The sequence below is a fragment of the Gopherus evgoodei genome, chromosome 8 (genome assembly GCF_007399415.2).
Source record: "Gopherus evgoodei ecotype Sinaloan lineage chromosome 8, rGopEvg1_v1.p, whole genome shotgun sequence".
NCBI lineage: Eukaryota > Metazoa > Chordata > Testudines > Testudinidae > Gopherus > Gopherus evgoodei.
This window is the reverse complement of record NC_044329.1, coordinates 6,640,843-6,665,410: the sequence shown is the minus strand read 5'-3', so window position 1 is coordinate 6,665,410 and position 24,568 is coordinate 6,640,843. Positions and strand designations below refer to the sequence as shown.

At 47.6% G+C, this 24,568-nt stretch overlaps 2 protein-coding genes across 3 annotated transcripts; one reads left to right on the top strand and one right to left on the bottom strand.

Annotated features, from left to right (window-relative positions):
* The first annotated feature begins 11 nt into the window (after positions 1-11).
* Positions 12-12,111, top strand: MYOZ3 (myozenin 3). Of its 2 annotated transcripts, none has more exons than XM_030571758.1 (7): positions 12-75; positions 3,896-3,985; positions 4,516-4,670; positions 5,254-5,331; positions 6,152-6,290; positions 6,936-7,116; positions 10,119-12,111. In XM_030571758.1, the coding sequence occupies exons 2-7, from the start codon at positions 3,904-3,906 to the stop codon at positions 10,291-10,293; spliced, it is 810 nt and encodes a 269-aa protein (XP_030427618.1). In that variant the 5' UTR covers positions 12-75; positions 3,896-3,903; the 3' UTR covers positions 10,294-12,111. The 2 variants fall into 2 exon arrangements, with proteins under 2 accessions (XP_030427618.1, XP_030427617.1); XM_030571757.1 differs by having other exon boundaries at positions 22-244.
* A 497-nt stretch (positions 12,112-12,608) lies between these two features.
* On the bottom strand, positions 12,609-24,369 carry RBM22 (RNA binding motif protein 22). The gene is made up of 11 exons (XM_030571755.1): positions 24,230-24,369; positions 23,657-23,710; positions 22,585-22,614; positions 20,556-20,688; positions 19,656-19,756; positions 19,323-19,495; positions 17,282-17,482; positions 16,457-16,621; positions 15,895-15,983; positions 15,132-15,263; positions 12,609-13,916 (listed from the first exon to the last, which is right to left on the bottom strand). Exons 1-11 carry the CDS (start codon positions 24,281-24,283, stop codon positions 13,786-13,788), a joined length of 1,263 nt encoding a protein of 420 aa, XP_030427615.1. The 5' UTR covers positions 24,284-24,369; the 3' UTR covers positions 12,609-13,785.
* Between the last annotated feature and the right edge of the window lie 199 nt (positions 24,370-24,568).

Genomic DNA, 24,568 nt, shown 5'->3' with positions numbered 1-24,568 from the left:
GTCTGATGTAACATGGATTAGGACCGAGGAATCTCAGCGATGGTCCAGGCTGAGTGCGAGCAGGGCACAGAGGGGGTAAGAAAGACACAGGGGCTACTGGCAAACACTGGGCCCTGGGTCAGGTTTGTGAAAGCTGTTAAGGAATCCCAGGGTCAGGCCTAATCCCTGGGCGGAGCAGGTGCAGCAGGAAAGCGCTTTTCATCTAATAACATCGCAGCAAGACAGAGTCCGAGGAGTCACACAGGTAGGAAGAGCTTGGCTCTGAACTCGGGAGGTGGAGGGGAATAGCACAGGACGGGGAGAATTGCTACATTCAGAAGCAGCAGGAGGAAACTCAGCACCAGCATTCTGGCGTTTTACCCCCACTGAGGAGCAGGCTAGCTCCCCCCACCGCTTGTTAGCTCAGACTCACTGAGGGGCTGGAACCTGGAGAGTTAATAGTTAGGGCCCTACCAAAGTCAGGGTCCATTTTGGTCAATTTCACTGTTATAGGATTTCTAAAATTGTAAATTTCATGATTTTGCCTATTTAAATCTGACATTTCACACTGTAATTCTAGGGGTCCTGACCCAAAAAAGAGTTGTGGGGATGGCCACAAAGTTATTGTGTGTGTGTGGGGTGGGGGGGAGTTGCGGTACTGCTGCCCCTGCTGCAGCTGCTGGCAGCAGCCCTGCCTTCAGAGCTGGGTGGCCAGAGAGTGGCAGCAGCTGGTCGGTAGCCCAGCTTTGAAGGCAGAACCACTGCCAGCAGCAGTAAGGGTGGCCTGGTGTGGTATTGGCGGGGGGCTGCCTTCAGAGGTGGTTGCCCAGCCAACAGCCACTGCTCTTTGGATGCTCAGCTCTGAAGGCAGCACAGAAGTAAGGGTGGCAATACCTCAAACCCCCCCCCTAAAATAACCTTGCAACCCCCCCGCAACTCCCTTTTGGGTCAAGACCCCCAGTTTGAGAAACGCTGGTCTCCCCCGTGAAAGCTGTATAGCATAGGGGGAGGTGGTTAGGTGCATTCAGCTTGGCTCTGAGGAACCCCCTTATGGGAGCCGCTGCTGTGGGCAAGATGGGCAGCAACCCAGGACATGGGAGCTGCGGGGGGCAGGGTGCAGTGCTGTGGAGTTGTTGGCTACATTACAGAGAAATGCCTACTCATATGGGACTCCCCATGCACGGATAGGCCAATGGGCCATCTCACCCCATACCCTGCCTCCCACAGTGGCTCATACTGGATGCTTCAGAGACTAACACCCCCAGAATGGCCCCAGTTGCATTGGAGGGGAAGTTTGTTCTTGCACCCAGCTGGTGATCAGCTTATACCCTGGAGCATGAGGTGTCTTGTAATGTTTCCTTACTAGTGCTGCTGCAGGGGCTAATCTTATCCGTGGCTGTGCATTTGACCTGGAGGAGATGGGATATTTGCCTCCATAATACCCTGCAGCAGTGAGTTCCGCAGGCTGTGGCGAGCAAAGCATTTCCTGTCAGTTGCTTGACATTTGCTGCCGTTTAATTCCGTGGAGTTCTTGGATAATGGGGCAAGGTGAATAGGAGCTCTCTCAGGTCCGTCGGCTGAGGGGCAACGGCAAGCCCACACACCAGTGCTTGGCGACACTAGAAATGGGGAGTGGAACGCGAACCCACTCTGAGTCCAGAGATCTTGTCAGGCAAGGACCCTGCATGACTGCGAGTGGGGAGGCCAGTTCACCCTTTCACGCTGTGCTAGGGGTGGGGAAGCTGTGTGTCCTCTGATCGCTGGGGGAGGGGGGTGGGGATCCAGGCTGTATTGAAAGCGAGGACAAAACTCCCATTGACTTCAGTGGGGTGAAGATTTCGCCCTGGGTCACCGAGTCCTAGAGGAGCTGCCATGTATCCGGAATGTCAACTCCCCCCTTCCCTGTACAAGCAGCCCCTGTTATGGCTGTAGCAGAGTCTCTTGCTAGGAATGCTGCTGCACCTGCAGGGCCTTAAAGTCCCATCAGACTCTCCTAAGGGGAGCCCAGCATCTCCCAGCTTGCTGAGACCATCCTCCCAAGAACCACCAGGCACCGTCCTCTTTGCCCAAAGGATCAGAGTTACAACTCCCTGCTCTACCGAGGGCAGGAGCTTAAAATAGACCGTGGCTAAACGGGAGCTCAGGGAGCCGCGAGGAGCAGACATGGTCTCTACAGTGAAACCCACAAAGCAGAGCAAGGTGCTGCTAACTTGGCCTGCTGCCCCGTTCAGGCAGCGGGACCCCATCCATTTGTGCACCACACGGGGGGATATATATACTTAATCCTGCCTCAGTCAGCAGGATGGACTAGAGAACCTCTTGAGATCCCTTCTAGCCCGACACTTCAATGAGTCTGTGATTCTACGGTGGTGGTGTGGGGGGAGGAACGAGATGGAGACTATTTTTTTCCTCTTTAAAGAAATGCCCAGGGAGGCAAACAGCAAAAGTGATGGATTTGAGCTTCTTCTTGGCTTCAGGAGGGTACAAGTTAAAAGGCTTAGATGGCACAGGCAACCTTAGAAATATGATTGATCGATCAAATCATAGATCCTTGTTCTGCCCATGTTCCAAGCACTGGTTTTGTTCCATGACTTAGGGCAGAATACAGCGCTAAAATACATATAAGGAAACATGCAACGTTTTCATTGGCTTGTGAAACTCACCATTGCAAGGCATGAAGTCACACACTTCAGCAAAATTAAACATAAAGGAGCAGCCGTTTATGAATAAACGTGGCACCAGCCAGCTAATCTAGCAGTCACAAGGGCTCTTGCTTCAGGCCCTAAGCAGAGGGGTAGCTGAGCTCAGAAAGCTCAGAATACAACGCAGTGCAGCTTTAATTTGTATATTTTGAATAGCGTCTTTCATACAAGACAGCCCCCCACAGTGCTTGGCAGAGTTTAATGCAGGCCGGTGCATTGTATTAGGGACAGAGAGCCTTGGTGTAAAATCTTGGCCTAGGGAATACATTAAGTGGCTCAATCATCAAGCCAGCAATGGAGGGCAGAATTAAGAGGCGTGAGCAGAGAGCAAATAGATTTCAGATGGCGAGTTGCTGCAGGAGATGGCACCTGATGGCAGGAGCTGCGGAGGAGAAGGCTCTCGCACCAGCAATGGCAAAGCGTGTGAAGGGTTGGCGAGAAGCTAGTCCAAGAACAGTGGGGAGAATGGGGAGGAGAGCACAGAGGGCCAGGATGTGGTCATTTTGAACAGCTCTATAGTGCTAGAGACATGAAGGGCTGGTCCTGAAATGAATGGGAGATGTTTGCAGTGAAGTTGGGGTGATGTGGGGGCATGATACAGTTCCTATGACCATAAAGGGGAAGAGAAACCCCCTTTTTCCAGCTGCATTCTCTCTGGTTTTGTGCTTATTTTCCAAAAGGGAGCAAAGGTGGGCCCCAGGGTAACCATTTGCAAAAAGCAATCACACGAACCTCAGAACTCGACCTGGGATCAGTTCTTACCAGGGAGGGGGCAAGTGGCACACTGGGGGTAACGTGTGAGCAGGAGTGGCACCAGGGTTTCTGGCACCCTAGGCAGAATTCGGAGGAGCGGCATTTTGTGCGCTCCCCACGGGGTGCGCAGGAGCTTCCGGTTCCACTCCCATCGTGCCGCTGAAGAAGGACCCTCGGCCGAAATGCCGCAGGCGACAGCGGCAGTCATTGAGCTGCTCAATTGCCTGCCGCTGTTTTCCGCAGCACGTCGGCAGAAGGTCCTTCTTCGGCAGCATGATGGGAGTGGAACCGGAAGCTCCCATGCACCCCGTGGGGAGCGCACAAAATGCCGCCCCCCCCAAATCCTGGCGCCTTAGGCGACCACCTAGGGTTGCCTAATGGAAGCGCCAGCCCTGCATGTGAGTAGCAGCCAGGATCTGCCCTGATGTGTCAGCCTTGCTGGGCTTCTGCTTCTTTTCCAGGTGAGAAGATGTTCCCAATTATGCATTCGGACCACACCCGAGAGAGAAAAAGGCAGACGATGGCCATCGTGAGGGAAATGGCGGGAGATGGTAAGAGATGCCTTGTGCTAACCTGACTTACGGAGTAGCCCCAGGTTGCCACATGCAATCCATGGGGGCTGAGCCAGTTCCCATTGAAGACACTGGCAAAAATCCCCTGGACTTCAGGGGTATTAATGTTACTGGTCTTCTCCTTGGACTTTCCAAACGAATGGTACATTGTCAATTTACACTAATGGGGCCCATACCCCAGATCGCTAGAGGTTATTCTGAGCCCTTCTCAGCACCAGGATCCCCTTACTATCCTCCCTTTTCATTCCCCCCACAAGGCCCCCTGGTCCCCACCTCTTTGCCTGGATGTGTCTCCCATCAGTTCAGTTTCTGACCCAGCCTGATGGGCACTGCAGAGTTATGCCAGATGTTCGTCACTCCTAGGGGCTGAGTCAACCAAACCCTCTCCTCACCTCTCCCCAGAGCGAGGTTCTGCTGGCTCCCCATGCACAGCCGCTGCCCCCTCACTGAGCCTAACCCCCTATTGCAACACCTGTGCTTTCACTGCCCTGCTGTGTGTGTGTCCTCAGTCCCCCAGCTGGACCTGGGGAAGAAGGTCAGCGTTCCCCAGGAGCTGATGGTGGAAGAGCTGTCTCTGCAGACAAACAGGGGCTCCAAGCTGTTCCAACAGAGACAGAAGCGGGTGCAGAAGTTCATCCTGGAGCATCCTACTGGCTACAGAGCCGTGAGTCGCCTCATCGTGATGGGAATCCAAATCAGAGCTGACCCTGTTGCATCAGCATGATGGTCACGCTCTTGGCTGACAGTCTGGGGACTGAACCAGGGACCTCCAGAGCTATAATAAAGCTGGTCCTCTAGATCGGCATGGAGGGGGAGCTGTAACACTCACGCGTTACGCCAGCGCCCTGGCCTATCTCCCTCGCCCTTTGCCGGGGTACATGGGAGAGCATCACTTGAGAAGGCCCCCTGAAAGGCAGGGCACTTCTTAGCCCAGGATATGGGGATCCCTGAGTTAACAGGAAGCCCTGCGCAGTTATTGTAACCGCATGTTTTAACGGGAAGGAGTGTGAGGGGGAGGCAGCCATATTTGTTGTGGGCCCTTGCGCCATGAGCTGTGAGGAGAGCCGGGCTGTCACCACCGGGCACTGCCAGCTGCCGTGGCCAGTTTCTGTGGAAACAATCTGCTTGGCAGAGCCAGGAAACCGGGCTCTGAAACCATGTGCGTCACCAGCCCCTCAGCTGATGGCACGGTGCGTGTGGGGCCTGCTCCCCTCAGAGATTGACGTCACTCCCCCTGCCCTCCACAGAGCTCAGCCAGGATGGCAGCAGGCGGCTCGCCCGGTGCGGCTGAGGGGGACCTGGCGGGAAGACCGGACGCTTGGCTGGTGAGTGTCCCTGGGCTGGCCAGTTGGGCTGGAGGTTACTGAAGTAGCCTCATTGGCAGTTCTAGGTCAGTGCTTTGCCTGCGTTCACTGAGCAGGGACATGCTGGGAAGGGCCGCGAGGGGGCTGGCAGGCTGCTGTTACCCCCGCAGCAGGGTGCTTGCATGTTCTTTGCATCAAGGCACTTCGGAAAGTGGCCCTCTGGGGCCTGCTCTGCATGCTGACCTATTCAGTGGGGATGAAGGTAAGCATATTTCACCCTGATTTCATTTTCTCCTTCTTTCTGAGTGAGGCAGGAGCCCCGCGAGCCCAACCTCCATAAGTATCCTTCCATGGCTGGAGGCCTGGGTAGACAATCTCACGGGGCCAGGCAAAAGTGAAGCAAGGTGGTAGTTTTCCTCCAAGATGCTAGCAGTTCATCACAAATTCACCATGCAAGTGTCTTGGAAAGGACCAAAGATTAGAAAACAAGGGGCCAGTAGGTCGTCCCTGAGGGCCACTGGTGGAATCGTATGAGGTTCTGGGGCTAGCAGAGCAGAGGATGCTGCAGCAATGCATTAAGGCACACTAGCAGAAGTACATGTGGGGAGTTCCTGCACCGCACCTGGCCACGCCCTGCCTGGCTCTAGCTAGTGCAATATACTCTTCTCATCCCTGAGCAAAAGAGTGATCACCCTTCAGGAGACGTGACTAAGTCTCCTTCCCTGCCCTTTGCTACTCCATCTTCTCCACAAGACCTTCCCTCGGTTGTCAGGGGCAAAGCGGAGCAGACCTCGCCTGGTGCCCTGTCCACAGCCTTCTCCTATTGCTCTTTCCACTCTAGTCTGCCCAAAGCCAGGAGAACTATCGTACTGAGCATCACGTGGCAGCAGCAGGCCAGGGGACCCTTCCCAAAGTGCCCAAGAAGACAAACAAAGTCATACAAATGAGTAAAGCCCTCAATCCCGAGGCCCTGGCCCCAGGTAAGGAGTTGCCCACAGAAAAACACCACCACGACCAAGCTACGACAGTGAAGTAATGAGGAGCCAGACCTGCAGACCTTGTTATCGATAGAAGGCGTGTGGCCCTCATGATTCCCAGTGGCAGAACATGAGGACCCCACCCGTAGCCAATCAGGGAACAGCCATCCCATATGGCAAGGAAAGCCTCCTTTCCCCTCCCTCTTACCCCCATAGATGTCATTTGCAGAGAGGTAGCCTAGTCACTACAGCTGGCTGGGCATTGTCTGCCAAAGTGTTTTTTCAATGGAAAAAGAGTTGGTGTTTTGGATAAAAAAATGATTTTTTTTTAAATGAATACATTTTTGCCAATGTTTTTCAGGTATTTGTCAAAAAAAACCCAAAAAACACCCCAACAATCTGAAATGTCGGTGATAGGACAAAAGAAACATTTTGATAAAAAGAAAAAAATTAGTTTTTCTCTACATTTTTCATGGGAAAAAAACATGTCCTGGCCAGCTCCACTGCTCTCCCAGCCCTTCCCAGGGGATGGGAAAGGTCCTGTCCACACGAGGACAGTCCCGGGCAGGCCTGACAATCCAGTGCAGCTGGCTGGCTGCTGCCTTGCAGGTCTGCTGTAGTAACAAAAGCCTTGTCTCCCAAACGCAGGCTACTCCGGACCGCTGAAGGAAGTCCCACCAGAGAAGTTCAACTTCACTGCCATCCCCAAGGGCTACTGTTCCCCTTGGCAGGAATTCCTCTTCAGTGAGGACTACCGGATGGAGAGCAAGAGCCAGCTGCCTGAACTGCCCAGGAAACCCAGCCACTTCGAGTTGAGGAGCTTCAACAGGTAATGGTCACCTGATACATGCACCATGTTTGCTGTGATATGCTGGGGATTCTGAGCTGATGGAGGACTCGGCCTGGGGCACGGGTCAGGCTAGGGGATGAAAAGGTGGCTGGAGACCTTGCTAAGAGCTGCTATTTGCAATTTTTCTTGCAACCCCATTTTAGTTGCTTGTTGTAGCAACCGCCCCGGGAAAGGCTGGGCAGGACAGGGGTCTTGTGCAGCACAAAACCGAGATGGGGCACCCTGGACTTCTGTGCAACAAGACACAAACAGCTGATCAGTGGCCAGCCCCGAATGGAACCAGTGAGGCTGGTGGGTGCCGAGCACCCTGTTTTTTTTCCATGAGTGCTTGAGTCATGGAGCAACCACAGAGTTGGCGCCTATGCTCAGAGCAGTCTCCGTTCCACACCTGTTAGGCCATGGCCACACTAAGTGACAGCTCATGTGCTATGCTAGCTTTCACAAGGTGACAGATAGCTGCAGAAGCAGCTAGGACACTAGGTTAATCCTTATGCAAGGTGCTAAAAAGTCACCTGATTCCTTCCAGCCATACACTGGAGACTGAACTCTCACACTACTTCTACCAGTTGCTGCAGCAAAGGATGCAGCCCCAGGCACTCTGTGCAAGAGTTAACCTTCCTCTTTGTTATGCTTCCTCAGATCCGAGAAGTTAAAGTAGGGCTGGGTTTGTAAAGTACTCGGATGGGAGACTGCCAAGGGAATCCCATGTTCTGCAGACAGCAGGAGTGGGGTTCCAGTAGAGGCGTTCTCACTTCTCAGTCAGTAGAGAACAAGGTACCTGGCTGAAGTTGAGGACACCGAGGCCCTGACCCCTTCTGGTCATTGGGGATCCAAAAATCCCTTTTCATGAGCATATGGCTCAGGTTCACCCTGGTCCCCCGGCCAAACTGCTGTTTGGATAATTACAACCTGCCTAGCTGAATTCTTGCTACGGTTTCAGATGGATGCGGACTTCCTCCTCACTTCTTGCCCTAGGCTGCTGTGCAATGTCAGTGGGCCATTAACACGATGCCTTATTCGAACCCTGAGGTGGCCACATCTGAGTCATGCAGGAAGTTATGGAGATGAAAGGTGTTGTATAAATGTAAGATATTAGTGAGGGACTCGCCAACCCCTTCCCACACCAGACCCAAGGTAACTAGCAGGGAGCACAGGAACCAGCTAGCAGAAAGCAAGGCCATGGTGGAAGTGATGTTGCCAGCCAGAAGCAAAGGGTGGAAAAGTCAAGGGGTTTCTATTGTGATTTCCTTACCACCCAACGTATTCAAATATTTAGAATGTTTCCTGTCCCCAGCTCCATCAGGCATACGCTGTAGAGGGATGGGGGAGGTGCTGAAGTCACTTGTTCTTTAGTTTCTCGGGCTGGTCATGTTTTTCGGATGGGTCATGTTTCTCGGCCCTTGGCTCAGTATTTATTTCTGGACAGAAACTCAAATGGGTATGTTTCTATATGCCTAGCTTCACCCTGTGTTATTTCCCCTCTGAACTGCTGCACTTCTATTTAAAGTCCTAAACTGATATTTAATACAGCTAGATGCTAATTTAGTGCCAAGTCTCTCACCTCCATTTTAATTCCTCAGTGAGGCACAAAGTGCCAGGAAGCTGAATTTACAGACGTCAGATTTAAACTGAGTTAAAAAACCACATGATCCTTGTGGATCTAAGGTCCTGATTTTGAAAATCAACCCTTTTAATTTGATCATCCTCCCCACCCCAAACAAATCCAACCCAAAGCTGTTAGGAAAACAGATGCTGCCTTTTGTATTAAGTGAGAAGCCAGAAATCCTGCCTATGAAGCAAGATGAACCCTGGAGTATTTCACATTTGTAATAGACCAGTGGAAAGTTCATGACCTCTCCAATGACTGAATTCAAGCAGGCTGGTTTATTTACAAAATGCAGAGGAGTGATGAAAGACCTTGAAGAGACTGGCAGAGATGATACCTGCCCTACGTGAGCTGTAACGCAAGGCTCTGAGAACGACCTTGCCACATACTCCTTCAGGGAACTGAGCATTTCTGGAACAAGCCGCCATCATCCACACTTCCTCCAGAAGTAGGGCTCAGACGTGCAATCCCTGGGGTGCTGCTGAGAGACATGATGCCATGTTACTTCAGTAACGGATTAGACAATGTAACAGAGCCCGCTTTCCAAAGCAGACATTTGCAGATACACCCCCCAGTCAGCCTTTACTGCTGTCCCCAAAACAGTTCTCTGCCTTAAACGAAGGCCTAATATTCAGCACAACCCTAGCTGCTCCACGGGAATACACCTCTGCCCTTCTATCATTTCTCCAGGAACAAATGACAGCTCAAGCCACTGCACGAAAGCTCCCTTTCGTCATGTTCCAAGAGAAGCTGCCCTGGTGCCGAAAGCAGGTTGATTGTTGAGAGATGTATGACAGCATTGATCATGAGGTGGTGGTAACACAGCTACAGTCCCTTCCAGAAGGCTTTGGCTGCACATAAGAGGCTTCACTCTGCTTTACAAAGAGAGCAGAGGATAGGACTTGCTGCCCCAAGACCTTTCATGTGTGGGGTCTCTCTCATGCCTCTACTTGTTCAATACACACGTGGAGGCTGGCAGGGTTGCTAAGGGGAAGTGGGGTGGAGTAGCTGTGGGGGCTGAAACCCAGCTCTACCTTGCCATTTCAACCAAGGCTGCTGAGGTAGTGGGACAAGCAACCCTGTCTCTCTGCAGGCGTTCGGATGAGGGCCAGCTGACTGAGGCTCATTCTAGAGGTGCATCTTTTGAGGGTCTGAGGGAAACAGACAGAGTAGGTGGGGATTATGGTGGCTGGAAGAAGTATAGCTGCCATTCATGACACAGGGTGGCAACTGATGGCTCTTCCTAGATGACAAGGCTGCTATTGGATGCTCAAGGAGCAGTTAGTCCCGAGTGCTTTTTCCATCCGTGGCTACAAAGAGAAGTACGCCCCCACCCCCCATGAAAATGCTAAATCTTCTTCCTTTGTGCATGCAGGACTCCTACCCCGTTTGGTGGAGTGCTGCTCAATGACATGTTCACTGTGCCTGGGTTGGAGATGGAGGCTCAGACAGACACGCCAAACAGCTTGGAGCTCGTCTGGAACAGACCCAGCTTTAACAGAGCACCCCAGGGCTGGGTACGGATTTTACCAGAGACAGAAGAGCTGTAATGTAATCTTACTCCCTTCTCTTACCCCCCAGATGCTTTAGGCTCAAACATGCTTTGTTTTAAATCGCTGGTAGAGGTATTCCTCAGCACAGCAGAAAAGGGGAGTAGAATTTTTACCCATGCACCCCGTGACGGCTCAGTGGCACAGTATGTCATTCACTTCCACACACAGCCGCCAGCAAGCTCACATCTACAGCCATTCCTGGACTATGCCATTACAAGGTTTTCCTAGGTGTCCATTATTGTGGCAGTGGGACAAATTGACCAGCTAAGTTCTCACTGATAAAACAGTGGGATTCCAGTAAACTTCCACATCCATCATTATACCATGGAACAAGCCGACTGGAGCAGACACATTGTCCTTGCTCCAGTGTTGTGGCAAATGGCAGAAGAGCCAGTTGTCATCACATCAAGTCACCTTGCAACGGTTCTGCTGAAATATTTAACACCAGCATTGACAGGTGGTGGCTGCTCAGAGAAATCTCAGCTGAAGGGCAGTGCTGCAGAAATGTAATGTTGGTTGAGATGGTGACGGGGAGTAATAAGGCAGTGGTAATAGGGGAATGTGGGTGAAATAAATTGCTAATGGCTTTCTGACACATAAGCAGATAGATGTAATTTCTTTTAACATGCTAACTCTGCTAAGAAACAAAAACACTGGGCTGGGTGTGCGAGGCTGGCTGTCAGGCAGAAACATGTATTGCATATAAGGGAGGGGAGTGCTTGAGATCACCAATACCCGAACTGGGAGAATCAGGAACCTATGCCATTTTCCCTGCTAGTTACTAGTTGGTGTGTTACACTTCCTTTCCTACCCCTAACAACTTGCTGTATGAGGTTACACACCCCGGTTTTAATATTTACACCACTTGATTACAATTATCTGTGGAATGCCTGATGCTGCTCAGATTTTCTTTTTCACTTCAATAATAGTCAGGATCGGATCCTGCTGGTTTAAGATGCAACCCCAAAATACAATGATTCTATAAGTACTCGCCAATCTGATCATACAAATCAATGCTTGATAAAAACATTAATGTGGTACCACTAGAGGAGGATATCCTACATAACACACACCTATGGCAAGCAAGACCTTCATGCAGCATATGCAGAAAGTAGTCAACAATGTTGTTTTGACCACAGCCTTTTGGATGTACCCAAACACAGTATATAGAACAGAGCTATCCATCAAAGGAAGAATGCTACCAAAACAAAATGGCAGAGCAGAACCCATGTATGTTCCGAACACTGCCACTCACCCTGGCTAACAGAAAAGCTCCAGCTCAACTATGCACTTTCTACATTTGTTTAGTTGTTTTTGTCAGATTCTGATGATAACCCTATTGTAACCTAACCGTGCAAAAATGGCCGTGTCTTCTTTTTTAGTGGGTGAGTAATATATATTTTTTGCATCATTGTGGTTAGGCTAAGTAAGTAATTTTGCATCCAGGCTGGTAAATGTGCAATTTTAAAAGGCTGCTTTATTTGTAAATAACATAACATACAACTGCTGTGTTTCTAATGCCAATGAGGCCATCCAGAGGGAAAGCATGCACCTCAGTTAATTACGATCTGGGGCACTGCCCCCTGCCATGCAATACTCATGTGGGGAACATTCATTCCTCTGCCTGCCCCCAGGAGCACACTTGGGCAAACTGAACAAGTAAAAGAGCCAGTCTAAGTGTTTAAAGGTTTGTGCCTGTGAAGTATTGTCCAGCTCTGAGCCCATCTCCCTCTCCTTTGCCTGTGAGGCCATGCGGGAGGCCATGTTTACATTCAGAAATCTGGTTGCAGAAAATAAATCAGCTGTATTTTAAAACTTGTCTCAGTTCAGTACTTGTCAAATTAGTGCTTGCAGAATAAAGGCAAAGACTGGCCAGTACAAGCAGGTGCTGTGCCAGCTTCCCCCCCCAATCTGTCAATGGCTCGTCAAAAGCTTGTTCTGTAACACTCTATTCTGGGAGCTGCTGAACAGCACCAAGTTGTGCTGTATTTTGATATTTTTACTGACTGAGGGCTAAACTGGAGACCAGCAACATTCATTTCCCTCTAACCTGTGCCAGGTTTAAACCCAAGTCTCCAGAGAGGAAAGGCCAGTGCACTAACCAAGGGCACCCCCAAGAGTACTGTACTTGCCTATGCAAGATCCTACATGGTGCCTGCAAGGTCAGAACTTCGCAGTGCACCTCAGCAGTCCAAAGTGCAGCACAGTGAAGCAGAACCGGGGCTGTACTCTCGCTATCTCACGCCACGCTTCATCTTTACGAGGACAGTGGGTTCAGCCAAACAAGGTCAGACAATACTCAGACAAATTCCGCCTCTGGAAGCAGGGTCCAAACATTTGGAAAATCTGCCCATTTTAATTAAAAAACCAAAGCCAAGTCAATAAGGCTTTATCTCATCACACATGTCTGTTTACCAAAACATATCTACAGATCAGTTACATCAAAGCAACAGACTTTGGTACTTTAAAATCCCCCACCCGGACTCCTAGGCACTGTATTAAATTACAGACTTTACACAGAGAACAGATGCTCCAGGGGGAATGCTGAAGACAGAGCTCTTAAAAAAAGAATCACACAACCTATCAAATGAAAAATGGTTTGGTCCATTTCACAGCTTGAGAGCCATTTTATGCGAAGGCCACAAAAGCCATAGTTCAGACTGGATGAGCTTGCAGTACTACTGCTGCCTCATTCCTGGCAGTTTCAGTAACCATGTTCATTCCCCAAGGTGAGGGGCAGGAAGGTCCCAGATGGCCTATCTGAGATAGATGCTCAAGCAGTCATCTGTCTGGTTCATGCTGAAATTGGCAGTAGGGGAACTGTTTGCATTACCTAGCACTTAACTGACCGACTATAGGGGCTTAGGATTCTCCAGTTTCTCACGATCAGAAGAAAAGCAACCTTAAAAATGTCACAGTAAGTAGAAGGAGATATCCCCGGAAGTTGTGCCCTGGATGCTAGTTTCCTTTCCCCTCAGTGTTATCTTGGAGCGTTCTGGCTTAGTGCTAGAGGACCTGGTATCTTTTTTCAATGATGAATCACTAGTTATTTGACTCCAGAATGAACATTACTGGCGAAATCTCCAGGTAAGTCTGTACAAGAGACTCCAATCCATTCCAGGTGTAACCTGCTGAGACTATCAAACCGGCTGAAGGTGTGTTTTTTTCCCAGGAGACAAATTTATTTCAAAATGTGCAAAACTGAATACACTGATGGGACTGTAATTCTAGTACAATTCATTCATGGACCTTCTAGATCACGTCTCTCCACATTCCTCCCTCTCACACGCCCTACCCATGATAGTAAGTGAATGATTCAGGTTATATGAATGACCAGATTAACTAGTGGCAACACAGAGCTCAGCTTGCTGTGTGTGGCAAGCAGGAAACAAGGCTTAGTCTCCTGCTCGCCCACAGCTGAACATATTATGCTACCATGGTAACCAAAAAAATGACATCTACTCAAACGGTGAACAGGTCAATGGGGTGCTAGGGAGTGTTGTGCTTCCCAGCGTGGGCACCCATCCTCTGTGGATCTTGAGAAGGGTAGTGGATGGGGCCTGGGGCTCTCATGAAGGGAGGTGGAGGCCCCATGGTGTGGAACATGTGTGGTCCAAAACCTGCAGACACAGAACACAAAAATGTCAGATTACCAGGCGTCCTGATGAAGTATTTTACTAATGCCTATTTGTCATTCAAGCCAGATAAGCAAAACATACTTGAGCACACGGAAAGGTTGCCCCCTCTCTTCCTTCACTAAATCCTGAGGAATCCCAATTTACTCCCTTTTAACCTTTCTGGCAGCGTAATGAAGAGCTGAGGACATGTTGCTATTCAAAGACACAGTACAGATTCCAATTCTGCAAGTGCCTCTTCCTCTGCTCCCTATTATATTATGAACATCTAAATGTTTTGTTTTCATTACTGAGCATACCAGAAGCGTTCGGGTAACAAGTCCATCCAGCGCAGCTGGACAAACCCAACACGTCCTGAAGTTCCCCGGGGAAAAGGTTTCATGTTTTGAATATACAAAGTTAAATATTGACACTAATGGTCTATCTGTTTAGTCACTCCTAAAAGCGAGGGACAACATGGGCTTTACATGGCTATCAGCTAAGCAGGGTGGGCCTCGGTACAGTTGATGGCTCTCTCCTGGTACTACAGAATTTTGCAGAGAACATATTACAGCACAGGCAGTTCTGTCTAACAGAGCCAGTTCTACAGCACAAGCTGTTTCATAAACCCAGATCGCACTTAGTAGGTACCACACAAAACTACAATAGAGGGCACTGGCTAGGGTGACCAGACAGCAAGTGTGAAAAAATCGGGACAGAGGGTGGGGGGGGGGGGGGTAATAGGAGCCTATGTAAGAAAAAGCTCCAAAAATCAGGACTGTCCCTATAAAAATCGGGACATCTGGTCACCCTAGCACTGGCTAGTAGGTAATCTGGCAAGTAGGGATTGATTCCAGGCCTCTCTGGTAAAGGACATAGTTCTACCTCTCCCCACTGAGGGCTGGTCTACACTAGGGGAGGGGATCGATCTAAGATACGCAACTTCAGCTACGTGAATAACGTAGCTGAAGTCGAAGTATCTTAGATCGATTTACCTACACCATCTTCACAGCGCGGGATCAATGTTCGCGGCTCGCCCTGTCGACTCCGCTACCGCCGTTCGCGTTGGTGGAGTTCCGGAGTCGACAGGAGCACGTTCGGGGATCGATATATCGCGTCTAGATGAGATGTGATATATAGATCCCCGAGAAATCGATTGCTACCCCTCCATATGGCCAGTAGTGAAGACGTAGCCTGAGGGCGTAAGGGGGAGGGAATTACCTGGAGGTGGGGGTGGAGCAATGCCGGGAGGTGGTGGCAGGGCAATGTTAACCACGGCTGGAGGGCCACTGGGAGGTAGGTTGAAGTAATTTGCAGATGCCTCTTCTTCTGCAGCTGGAGGAGGGGGAAGAGCTTCAAGACACAAATATCCCTTGGTTACTGGTGAAAGCTAGCAGGCAAAATATAAGAAAGTACCCACCCTTGGCCCGAAGGGTAGTGGCTGCAACCAGCTCTCCCGACAGGAACTTTGTTAGCAGTGTGTATCTAACAGATGCAGGATGCCAGTGAACCTCTAGAATAACAGTCATGATCCCTTCCACAAGCTCTGACCCTTCCACAATAAAAAACCACCTGAATCCAATCCTAAACAACTGGGATTGCCTGCGCCAACAGATGACACTGAATGGCTCAAGAACACACAACCAGATCTTATGCCACAGAAGGTCTCAATGATTTAAGTGCCTTTATTCTAACCATTGTAACTTTTCAATCACCCTGTAAAAAAGGCTTTGAATCACCTTGAATTTCTTTCTAGCCAAAGATCCCTTCATTGCCCATAAATACAAGACTCTCCAGCCAGCTCTTATTCGAACACAGGTTCACTAACTGCTCTGAGAGTGGAATGTGGTGCTGCCCAACTGGCCCCAGCTCCCAATGGTATAGAGAGCAAACTAAGTGTAACTCTGTTCTGCCTCATGGCAGCAAGTGACCTGCTGTTCTGTGTTTGAGAGGGCAGTCACTGGTATGGAACCATTTCCCTTACCTCCAGGTAGCCCTGGGACTGGCTCCAGCTTTATACCAGATTCTGTAGTACCTTCTTTTTCCTTCTCTTTCCCTCTTGCTGCTTGGGACCTGAAATCAAAGCCAAAAGCATTAGAACTGAAGAGGGAGATGGCAGAGGGGCAGACCCTCACAAGAGATATAGTTTTACGTCACCAATCCCAGACCCACTGCTGCAGGCCAAGGATCAAGAATTTACAGAATGCTAGCAGCAGGGACTTGGTAAGTCGGCACAAAAGGAGTTAGTGCTGTTTTTTCAGACTGCAGCATACCCACCCCAAAGCAGAATTTCTCAAAGAGGAGACCCAATGCAATTACCCTCCAACACCTCATTCCCCACCAAAAGACAGGCAACCCAGGAAATGTGTGTCTTTTACATACTTGGCTTCTGTTCTAAGTCACCAAGACTGCTTTTGAGTTGAATAAGGAACAGTACATGACTCTTAACGTGCTCAGTTAAGAGTGGATTCTCCAAAAACAATATCCAGAGGAAAACCTCCAACAAGGAAATCAATGCTTCCCCTCTTCCTCTCCGACTTGCTCACCTGCCCCACTTGACATTGAGTCTGCGTCCATTGACAATAAGCTTGTTAAAGGATTTCTCAGCAGCCACTTCAGCAGCCTGCCGTGTGGCAAACTGGATGAATGCACACTGCTGCCTCTGTACCACGGTTATCATCCGGATCTCCCCAAACTGGTAGAAGTGATTTCTGCAAGGAAAGGACAGCAACATTGGTTTCTGCTCCTCTTCGCCATAAAAACACAGTACATTAAAGATCTCACATGCTCACACCCTTGGAAGACGAGCATCCTTTCCCCTCTATATCACTGATTCAAGTCCAGTGTTAGAAAAGAGGGGAAATGCCTGTCACAGACCTTTAATCCCTACATACAATTATGCAGTAACACTGCCAGGTTCTAACACGGGTTTCTTCAGAATTCAGAGGATGGAGGTTAGCTCAGGGGATTTCAATTGTAAAAGTGCAAAATGGGATCCTCTGGGCACCAAGAGCAATGATGCATTTTCGTGGGAGGTGGAAGAAGAATTTAAACACAGCACACTAGACTTAACCGTATTCCCACCTCCAGAAGTTCTGCGCTCCTCTAAATAGACCTATTAGCCAGCTTCGGGTTAGGGAAAGTGAACAAGAGTGGTCACTCACTCCTGACTGGTATGGACAAATGAAGGGGTTGCATAATCAAGGGATGAACGGCCCCCTTCATTCTCATTCAGGCATAGCAACCTCAACAAAATGCTTGTTAAAGATGAACAATGTGACAAGCATCTTAGGAAAACTGAGAATTAGCTTACTAAGGTTATCAAGGCATCAAGCTGAAAAGCAAATGTGAACTCAGATGTACCAACGTACCTCAGATCAGTCTCGGTGATGGTATCTCCCAGGCCTCCTACATATAATGTGGTAATGGTCTTGTCGTCAGGTGGGTCCAGACGAGGCATGGTTGAAGCCCGTTTCAGAAGCTTATCAGCTACAGGGTCATTAATACCATAGTAACGATCTTTGATGTTCTGATCGGCCAGAGGATCATCTGGGTCTGTAGGTTTCTCGTGTCTAAAGTATAGTAAACAAAGCATTTTATAACAATGTACTGTTACAACTGCACCAGACTAACATGACTGCAACAGCCACCTTTCTCCTTAAAAGGCTATCTGAGGACTAACAGCATTCAAATAATCACACCAAAATGAAACCCAATTAAAGAGCCCTTAGAAATCAAATAACTTATTAATTTATTATAGCATTTGCCACATACAGTTTAAACAAATATCAGCTCCCACGAAATTGCAAGAGCCGGGTTTCAAACAAAGTTACTTGCGGAGATATGTTCAGATCACTGACGGTGGGACAGTATTTTCCGCTGCAAGGACTGATGTTGCAAAGAGAAGCAATGTACAATGTAAGAGAAAAGCTGCACTTGTAACGGTGACTGATGTTTCAGCTCACTGCTGAATACACACAGTATGATCAAGACCCTGCTGCAAAGGGATTCATTCACTGGGGATATGTGTCAAGTTAACATTCAATTTCAGGAAGCCTTTGACAAGGTCCCTTATCAAAGGCTCTTAAGCAAAGTATGCTGTCATGGGATAAGAGGGAAGGTCCTCTCATGGATTAAAAGACAGGAAACAAAGGGTAGGAATAAATGGTCAGTTTTCAGAATGGAGAGAGGTAAATAGTGGTATCCCCTAGGGATTTATACTGGGACCAGTGCTGTTCGACATATTCATAAATGATCTGGAAAAAGGGGTAAACAGTGAGGTGGCAAAATCTGAAGATACAAAATTATTCAAGAGAGTTAAGCCCAAAGCAGACTGCGAAGAATTACAAAAGAATTTCACAAAACTGGGCAATAAAACAGCAGATGAAATTCTGTGTTGACAAATGCAAAGTAATGCATCTTGGAAAACATAATCCCAACTACATGTACAAAATGATGGGGTCTATATTAGCTGTTACCACTCAGAAAAGATCTTGGAGTCGTGGATAGTTCTCTGAAAACATCCACTCAATGTGCAGCAGCAGTCAAAAAAGCTAACGGAATGTTGGGAATCGTTAAGAAAGGGATAGATAATAAGACAGAAAATATACTACTACTATATAAATCACTGGTTTGCCCACACCTTGAATCCTGTGTGTTGTTTTGGTTGCCCCATCTCGAAAAACATACATTAAAATTGGAAAAGGTCCAGAGTAGGGCAACAAAAATGAGAGTATGGGACAGCTTCCATACGAGAAGAGATTAGAAAGAGAGGGGACTTTTCAGCTTGGAAAAGAGATGACTAAAGGGGGAAATGACAGAGGTCTACAAAATCATAAATGGACTGGAGAATGTGAATAAGGAAGTGTTATTTATCCCTTCACATAACACTAGAACCCAAGGTCACCCAATGACATTAATAGGCAGCAGATTTAAAACAAACAGAAGGAAGTACTACTTCACACAATGCACAGTCAACCTGTGAAACTCATTGCCAGGGGATGTTGTGAAGTCCAAAAGTATAACTGCGTTCAAAAAGAGAATTAGATTAGTTCATGGAGGACAGGTTCATCAATGGCTATTAGTCAAGATGGTCAGGGATGCAACCCCCCGCTCTGCATGTCTTGAGTCTCTAACTGCCAGAAGCTGGGAGTGGATGACAAGGGATGGATCACTCGATGATTGCCTTACTCTGTTCATTCCCTGTGAAGCATCTGGCATTGGCCACTATCAAAAGACAGACTACTGAGCAACATGGACCGTTGGTCTGATCCAGCATGGCTGTTCTTATGTAATTTTTCCTGCAACATCTGCAAAAATGCTTATGAAGACACTGCATTACTTCCATTTTACTGAGAATTCCTTATATTGCATACCATTGTGAACATGTTAGCTTTTCAAACAAAACTGTACCTGTAGGGACACTCTTCCCCTCTCTTGCATTCTCCTTTCACCCAAAAGGAACAGATGTGGGGTCGGTTGCGTTTATAGTAAGGGGTGGTCCGAGCCAGTTTAAGCAACATGTCACTGGTAGAAGTAGCTTTTCCAAGAGCACCAACAGGTCTTGTGCCATCAGAGTTCGAAATCTAAGCAGTAGATAAAGAATGCATATTTCATTGATTGGGACAGGAAATTTATACACATAATCAGACAAATCAGGAAGTTTTCAAGATTATCTAGTTCATTTAATCTACAGCACAAGTGAAATAAGCCACCAATAGATTCTGTTATGAATGCATTCCTTACTTCTCTCTCCATGTTCTGGGTGTAATACTCTTTATTGACATCAGATTTAGGCATGTCATCTTTAAAAGAGAGTCCTGCATCTCGAACCTGAATAGGTAGACCTAAAATTAAATGGAAAAACAAAATTAACATTAACTGAAAGCAGAAAGACCAAAAGTGGTTATTATAACATACTAAGGTAGCTGTATTCGGAGATAGGAGTCCTGAAGAGCAGTCAAATATGTACTGATTCATTGTTTTACACTGTATTAATTAATATCCTCTGGATACTATTACTTCACCTGCCGTGAAAGGTGAACTGAATGAGACCGAAAGTTTGTCTAGTTTCATGGTAGTTTTTTAAAAGCCTCTGCATAGTCTACTGCAACATATTTGAATAGTGAGATTAAGTCACAAATATAATTCATCCTACATCTAGCGTAACTAAGGGAACTATTTTTACGCTTGCCAGCTACAAAAGCATGCAATGTCAAGATTCTAATCCTTTCTACAGTTAGGGTAAGACCCATTTGCTATCAAAGTCCAAACACACTTGGAAATTCATAGCAACTCAGTAGTATGAACACAATCACATTACAACACTAGTGTGTATAGGAAGATCTTATTTTAGAATGGATACAATTATTAGACAAAATTTAGTCTTTAATGAGCTGGAAAGTTTATGCACAGACAGGAGCACCATTTGGCATATAGACATGCCTTCTGGTATATCCTAAAAGAGGTCGTAGTCAGATTTGTTCAACTTCTCTCTCATACAAACATCTCCATGCCCTAGGCGCACAGTCATGGAGATACACATTTATTTAGAGATGTATTAAAACTATGCAGAGACAAGAGACAAGCAAAGTCAAGTCTCAATCTGTACTTCCAGTTTTTGGTAAATTGACCCCAGCTACACACCATATTCCAGGTCAAGCAGGCAGGTCTGACACACATTCTTCAGCTTGCTACATGTTTGGCACACTTCTGTCTTCTTAAAGCGCATTCGAACACCTGGGCACCAGCGAAACACTGTGAAGGGCCTGGCACAAATCTGAGACAAAGAGAGCAGTGACTTGTACCACTCTAACTGCAGCCAGCAACGACACTAGCATGCAAATTCTTATTGAAATTCAACTACTACTAGAGGGTTATCACCTGCCTAATGTTACTACCTTAATACATAAAAATTCAAGCAAACAACATAAAAAAACAAATTTTTCTTGGTTGCCCCATTTTGACAGGAGAATAAAGTTTCGGCTGGACTTTCTTACAATGACTTGAATACTCATGCAACTTTGCTCAGAGCACAAGGCAAAGAGAACTTCTACTTAGTTCGAAGAGCTGTACCTAAAGGATTATTACAGCTAATTTGTAGGATATGTTTGCAAATTATATATTTGCTGGGATAGCAAGAGACCCAGTCCATCTGGTCACAGGCATTTAGGCCCAGAAAAGGATGGCCTTACTCTGAAGTAATGCATACAGTCTCTGTGGGGAGGACGTTTCTACTTCCATTGTATACTGGACTCAGGGAAGGGGAGCTGGCCCTCAGTACATCACTCTGGTTTCCTAGCAACAAGGAGATGATGGTAGGAAGGAGGAAAAGAGGGAAACAATACATTTTAACTCCTCCACTGGAGTCAACACAAGGCATTCTGCTTTATATTTCCAAGGGATATCACTAAAGATTCCTTCATTCTCCTTTTTGAAACACAAAGGCTGGCTTGTCTCAGAGATACCCAGCATGAACCACTTGCTGGCAGGGGAGTTACTGAGATCCAGAGGAAAGCCAAGTTCCATCTACCACCTATTTGCCAAGGCAAAAGTGAAGAGGAAATGAATTTTTAACAGGAAAATGCTACATTGATTAAATAAATTCAATAGTAATCCAGTCCAGCATTAACCACCGCTATGTTATGAGGTTTTTTGTTGTTTTTTTTTGGAGTAACAGCAACTGATAAATCTAATTCTCTTCTTAGTTTGGATTTAAGTTCAAACCTTTTTGAGATGACTTTTCCTTTCCCCCCCCCCCCCCCGGTCTTTCTGAAAAAGTTGTGGCAGTAACCTTCCCACCAGGAGAGCTGAACACTGCATCTTTTGGTGCCAACCTATGGATACAGTGAATCCACTAGGAGGATGGGGTTAAAGAGCAACACCACACACTCCTGGAGCGAGAGGGAAGGAATTTGTATAACTAGGCGACTTGGTTATTTTTGTTCGGGTGTAATTATTCTCTTACAGGGTTTGAAACCTAAACCTTAGAGCACTGTGCTCTTGCAAGAGACTCTGAGTGAAAATGACTAGAAGCAGAAGTGAATCTGAACAATTCCAAACCTTTTTTTTTAAAGTGAATAACCAGACTAAATAGTGAAATAAACCTAAACAAACATTTTTCAGTTTTAATAATTAAGGGTCCAAATCCTGAAAAGATGTACAATCATCAGTAACTTCACTCACATGAGAAGCCCCACTGACTTTAATGGATACATCACATGACTAGAGTTATTAATTATTTGTCTTACTGTAGCACCTATGATCCCTAGTCACAGACCAGGACCCGATTGTACTTGGTGCTGCGCAGAACGAGAAAAAAAAAATAAGATAGATTGCAAGCTCTTTGGGGCAGGGACTAAGTGTAAGACAAGAGACTACAGATGGATACAGAGAGATGGGGGAGTATACAAGGAAACAATGCAACAACATTGGTCAGCATGATAGGCAGTGAGCACACTAGTAGTTTAACTATTGTCAAGTATTTGTAGGCATCAGGGCATTCACATGGTCAAGAGCTTGCAAAATCCAATCCTTAAAATGTTAACAAGAATAAGCAATTGTTTGAAGCTAACTGTTGGACTGCTATCTGATATTTTCAGCATTATATCTTAATCCGAAATGGAAACTAATGAGCCAGTCCAGAAGTCAATGCTTACAATGAAGAGAAACATACCTTGCATTCTTTTCCATATTTCTCTTTGGTCTGGAATAAAATCAAATGAAAATTACTAAAAAAAAAAACCACACAAGATAGTAGTCAATGCTATCACACATTACATGCCTTAGAAAATACTTTAGTGCTTTCATCCCTTCCACCCAACCACCCACACGTGGTACCGCCACAGCTTCTGCATGTTTTCTCTCTGTGCTGGTTGCATTTGGAGATGTCTGACCCTATGGCTTTCATGTAATCCGGAGAGCCTTTGAAAGGTAAGTGGGAGGAAATCACTTCCAAACCCTTCTATTTTTTTCTAGTGGCAGAATATTTAATAGAATATTTTTAAATCTTTCAAAGAAACCCCTCAGCTTCAGCTTTTAATATCTGTTGTCTAAACAATGACAAAACATCCAGAGATCCGTAACACAAAAATGAATCCTCTATCAATCTCTGAAACACAGACCATATTTGCATTAAAAATTATAGCTCATTAGAATTTCATAAAGACTAAAGTGTGCTTAGGGAGAGGAGCGTGGAGAAAGGTGGATGTCTAAAATGAGACTAAACTACATGATTGTACTTGGTGTTGGGAAAGGTAAAACAAAATGGAATAGTGACAGGTACACAGCCTCCCACTGAAGATGTTAATGCACTGGGTACAAGAACAAGGATTTAAAGGACATTCAAGCATCAGATATCAAAGCACATTTTAAAGATTTAACCTTTCAGTACATCACATTTCTCTAAGTCAAGAAGACAGTCATCAAAGTTGTGATAGAACCCATATTTACCCTATCTCTTATGATTTAACCATTAGACAAGCGGTCTTGACTTCACCTCAAGTTTTTTATTGTTTGATTTGTTTTATTGTGTTCCCCATGCCCTCGGCCAATCCCGAAATCTAGCCCTTTTCCCCTATGCACGCATGTTCTGCTGCCAAAAAGCAGCACGCAGAAGCCTGTACGCATTTTGGCATCTCCTATTTGCCTCATTTGACTAAGCTCATTTTTAGTCCTCTAAACCCGAGGTTCAGTGCCTAATCTCACCATACACCTTAAAAGGACAATGACGCGAAACAGTCACATACCATTCTGATATAAGGGTTTTCTCCAAGGCATGTCTGACACAGAATGGGGAAGTCCTGCATCAAGGAGAAAAAAATAGTCAGGAGGCTAAATCTCAGAGCTCACTTCAGATTACATCTCTATTCAACAGCAGCATCTCTGCAGGCTGCTTCTCTCAGATCAAAGATGCTGGACTGGCCAGTACTAATTTAAAGCTCTGACTACCCAAAGTGGGGGACAAAGGCCCCCAATATGCCCCACCCAGCTACTAGCTGAAGACTTGGGCAGAGCCACACAGCCGCTGCCAGTTATTTTTATGTTCAAAGCAGGTCACTCCCCCAAATACACCCTGCCAGGAGTCCAGAGCAGACACCAGCAACCCCGGGGGACCCGCGGACTCTGCCAGCGCCCAGCGGCCCCGAACAGGACACAGGGCCCAGCACCCCCCAGGGTGAGCGCCCCGGCCGAGAGCCTCCCACACGAGCTTCAACCCCTGCCCCAGCCCCGCCGCCCCAAGGCTCCCTGGGCCGCGCCGCAGAGGGAGGCTGAAACCACCCCGCGAGGATGGAGGCCCCGAGGCCCCGCCCAGGCCTTACCGCGTCCTCCCAGTTCTGCCGGTTGTAGGTGTTGGAGCCCAGAGACGTCGCCATCTTGGAACCAGCCCCGGTACCCGCAGCCGCAAGGCCCGGGCGGAAGCGCACGCGCCGCTCCGCCAACAGCCCGGCATGCACCGGGAAAGGAAGAAGGGCCGTGACCCCGGCATGACCCTCGGAGAGCTGGCGCGCTGCCGCCTAGCAGCATCCCCTCTAGCCACCACTAACCATAGAGATGGGGAGGGTCTGGCCCTTTAATTCACCTGGCGGGCGGGGACCAGTGCTCCCAGGGGCTCCCGCCCCAGCAATCCCAGAGAGGCTGGTGCCCTGGCCGGGGGAGGG

Coding starts and splice junctions, on each gene's coding strand:
- MYOZ3 (XM_030571758.1), top strand. CDS start 3,904: ATGTTCCCAATTATGCATTCGGACCACACCCGAGAGAGAAAAAGGCAG. Junction 3,986..4,515: donor GAGGGAAATGGCGGGAGATG/GTAAGAGATGCC, acceptor GTGTGTCCTCAG/TCCCCCAGCTGGACCTGGGG. Junction 4,671..5,253: donor ATCCTACTGGCTACAGAGCC/GTGAGTCGCCTC, acceptor TGCCCTCCACAG/AGCTCAGCCAGGATGGCAGC.
- RBM22 (XM_030571755.1), bottom strand. CDS start 24,283: ATGGCGACGTCTCTGGGCTCCAACACCTACAACCGGCAGAACTGGGAG. Junction 17,483..19,322: donor GGGGAAGAGTGTCCCTACAG/GTACAGTTTTGT, acceptor ACTATACTTTAG/ACACGAGAAACCTACAGACC. Junction 13,917..15,131: donor TGCTCCACCCCCACCTCCAG/GTAATTCCCTCC, acceptor CTGTGTCTGCAG/GTTTTGGACCACACATGTTC.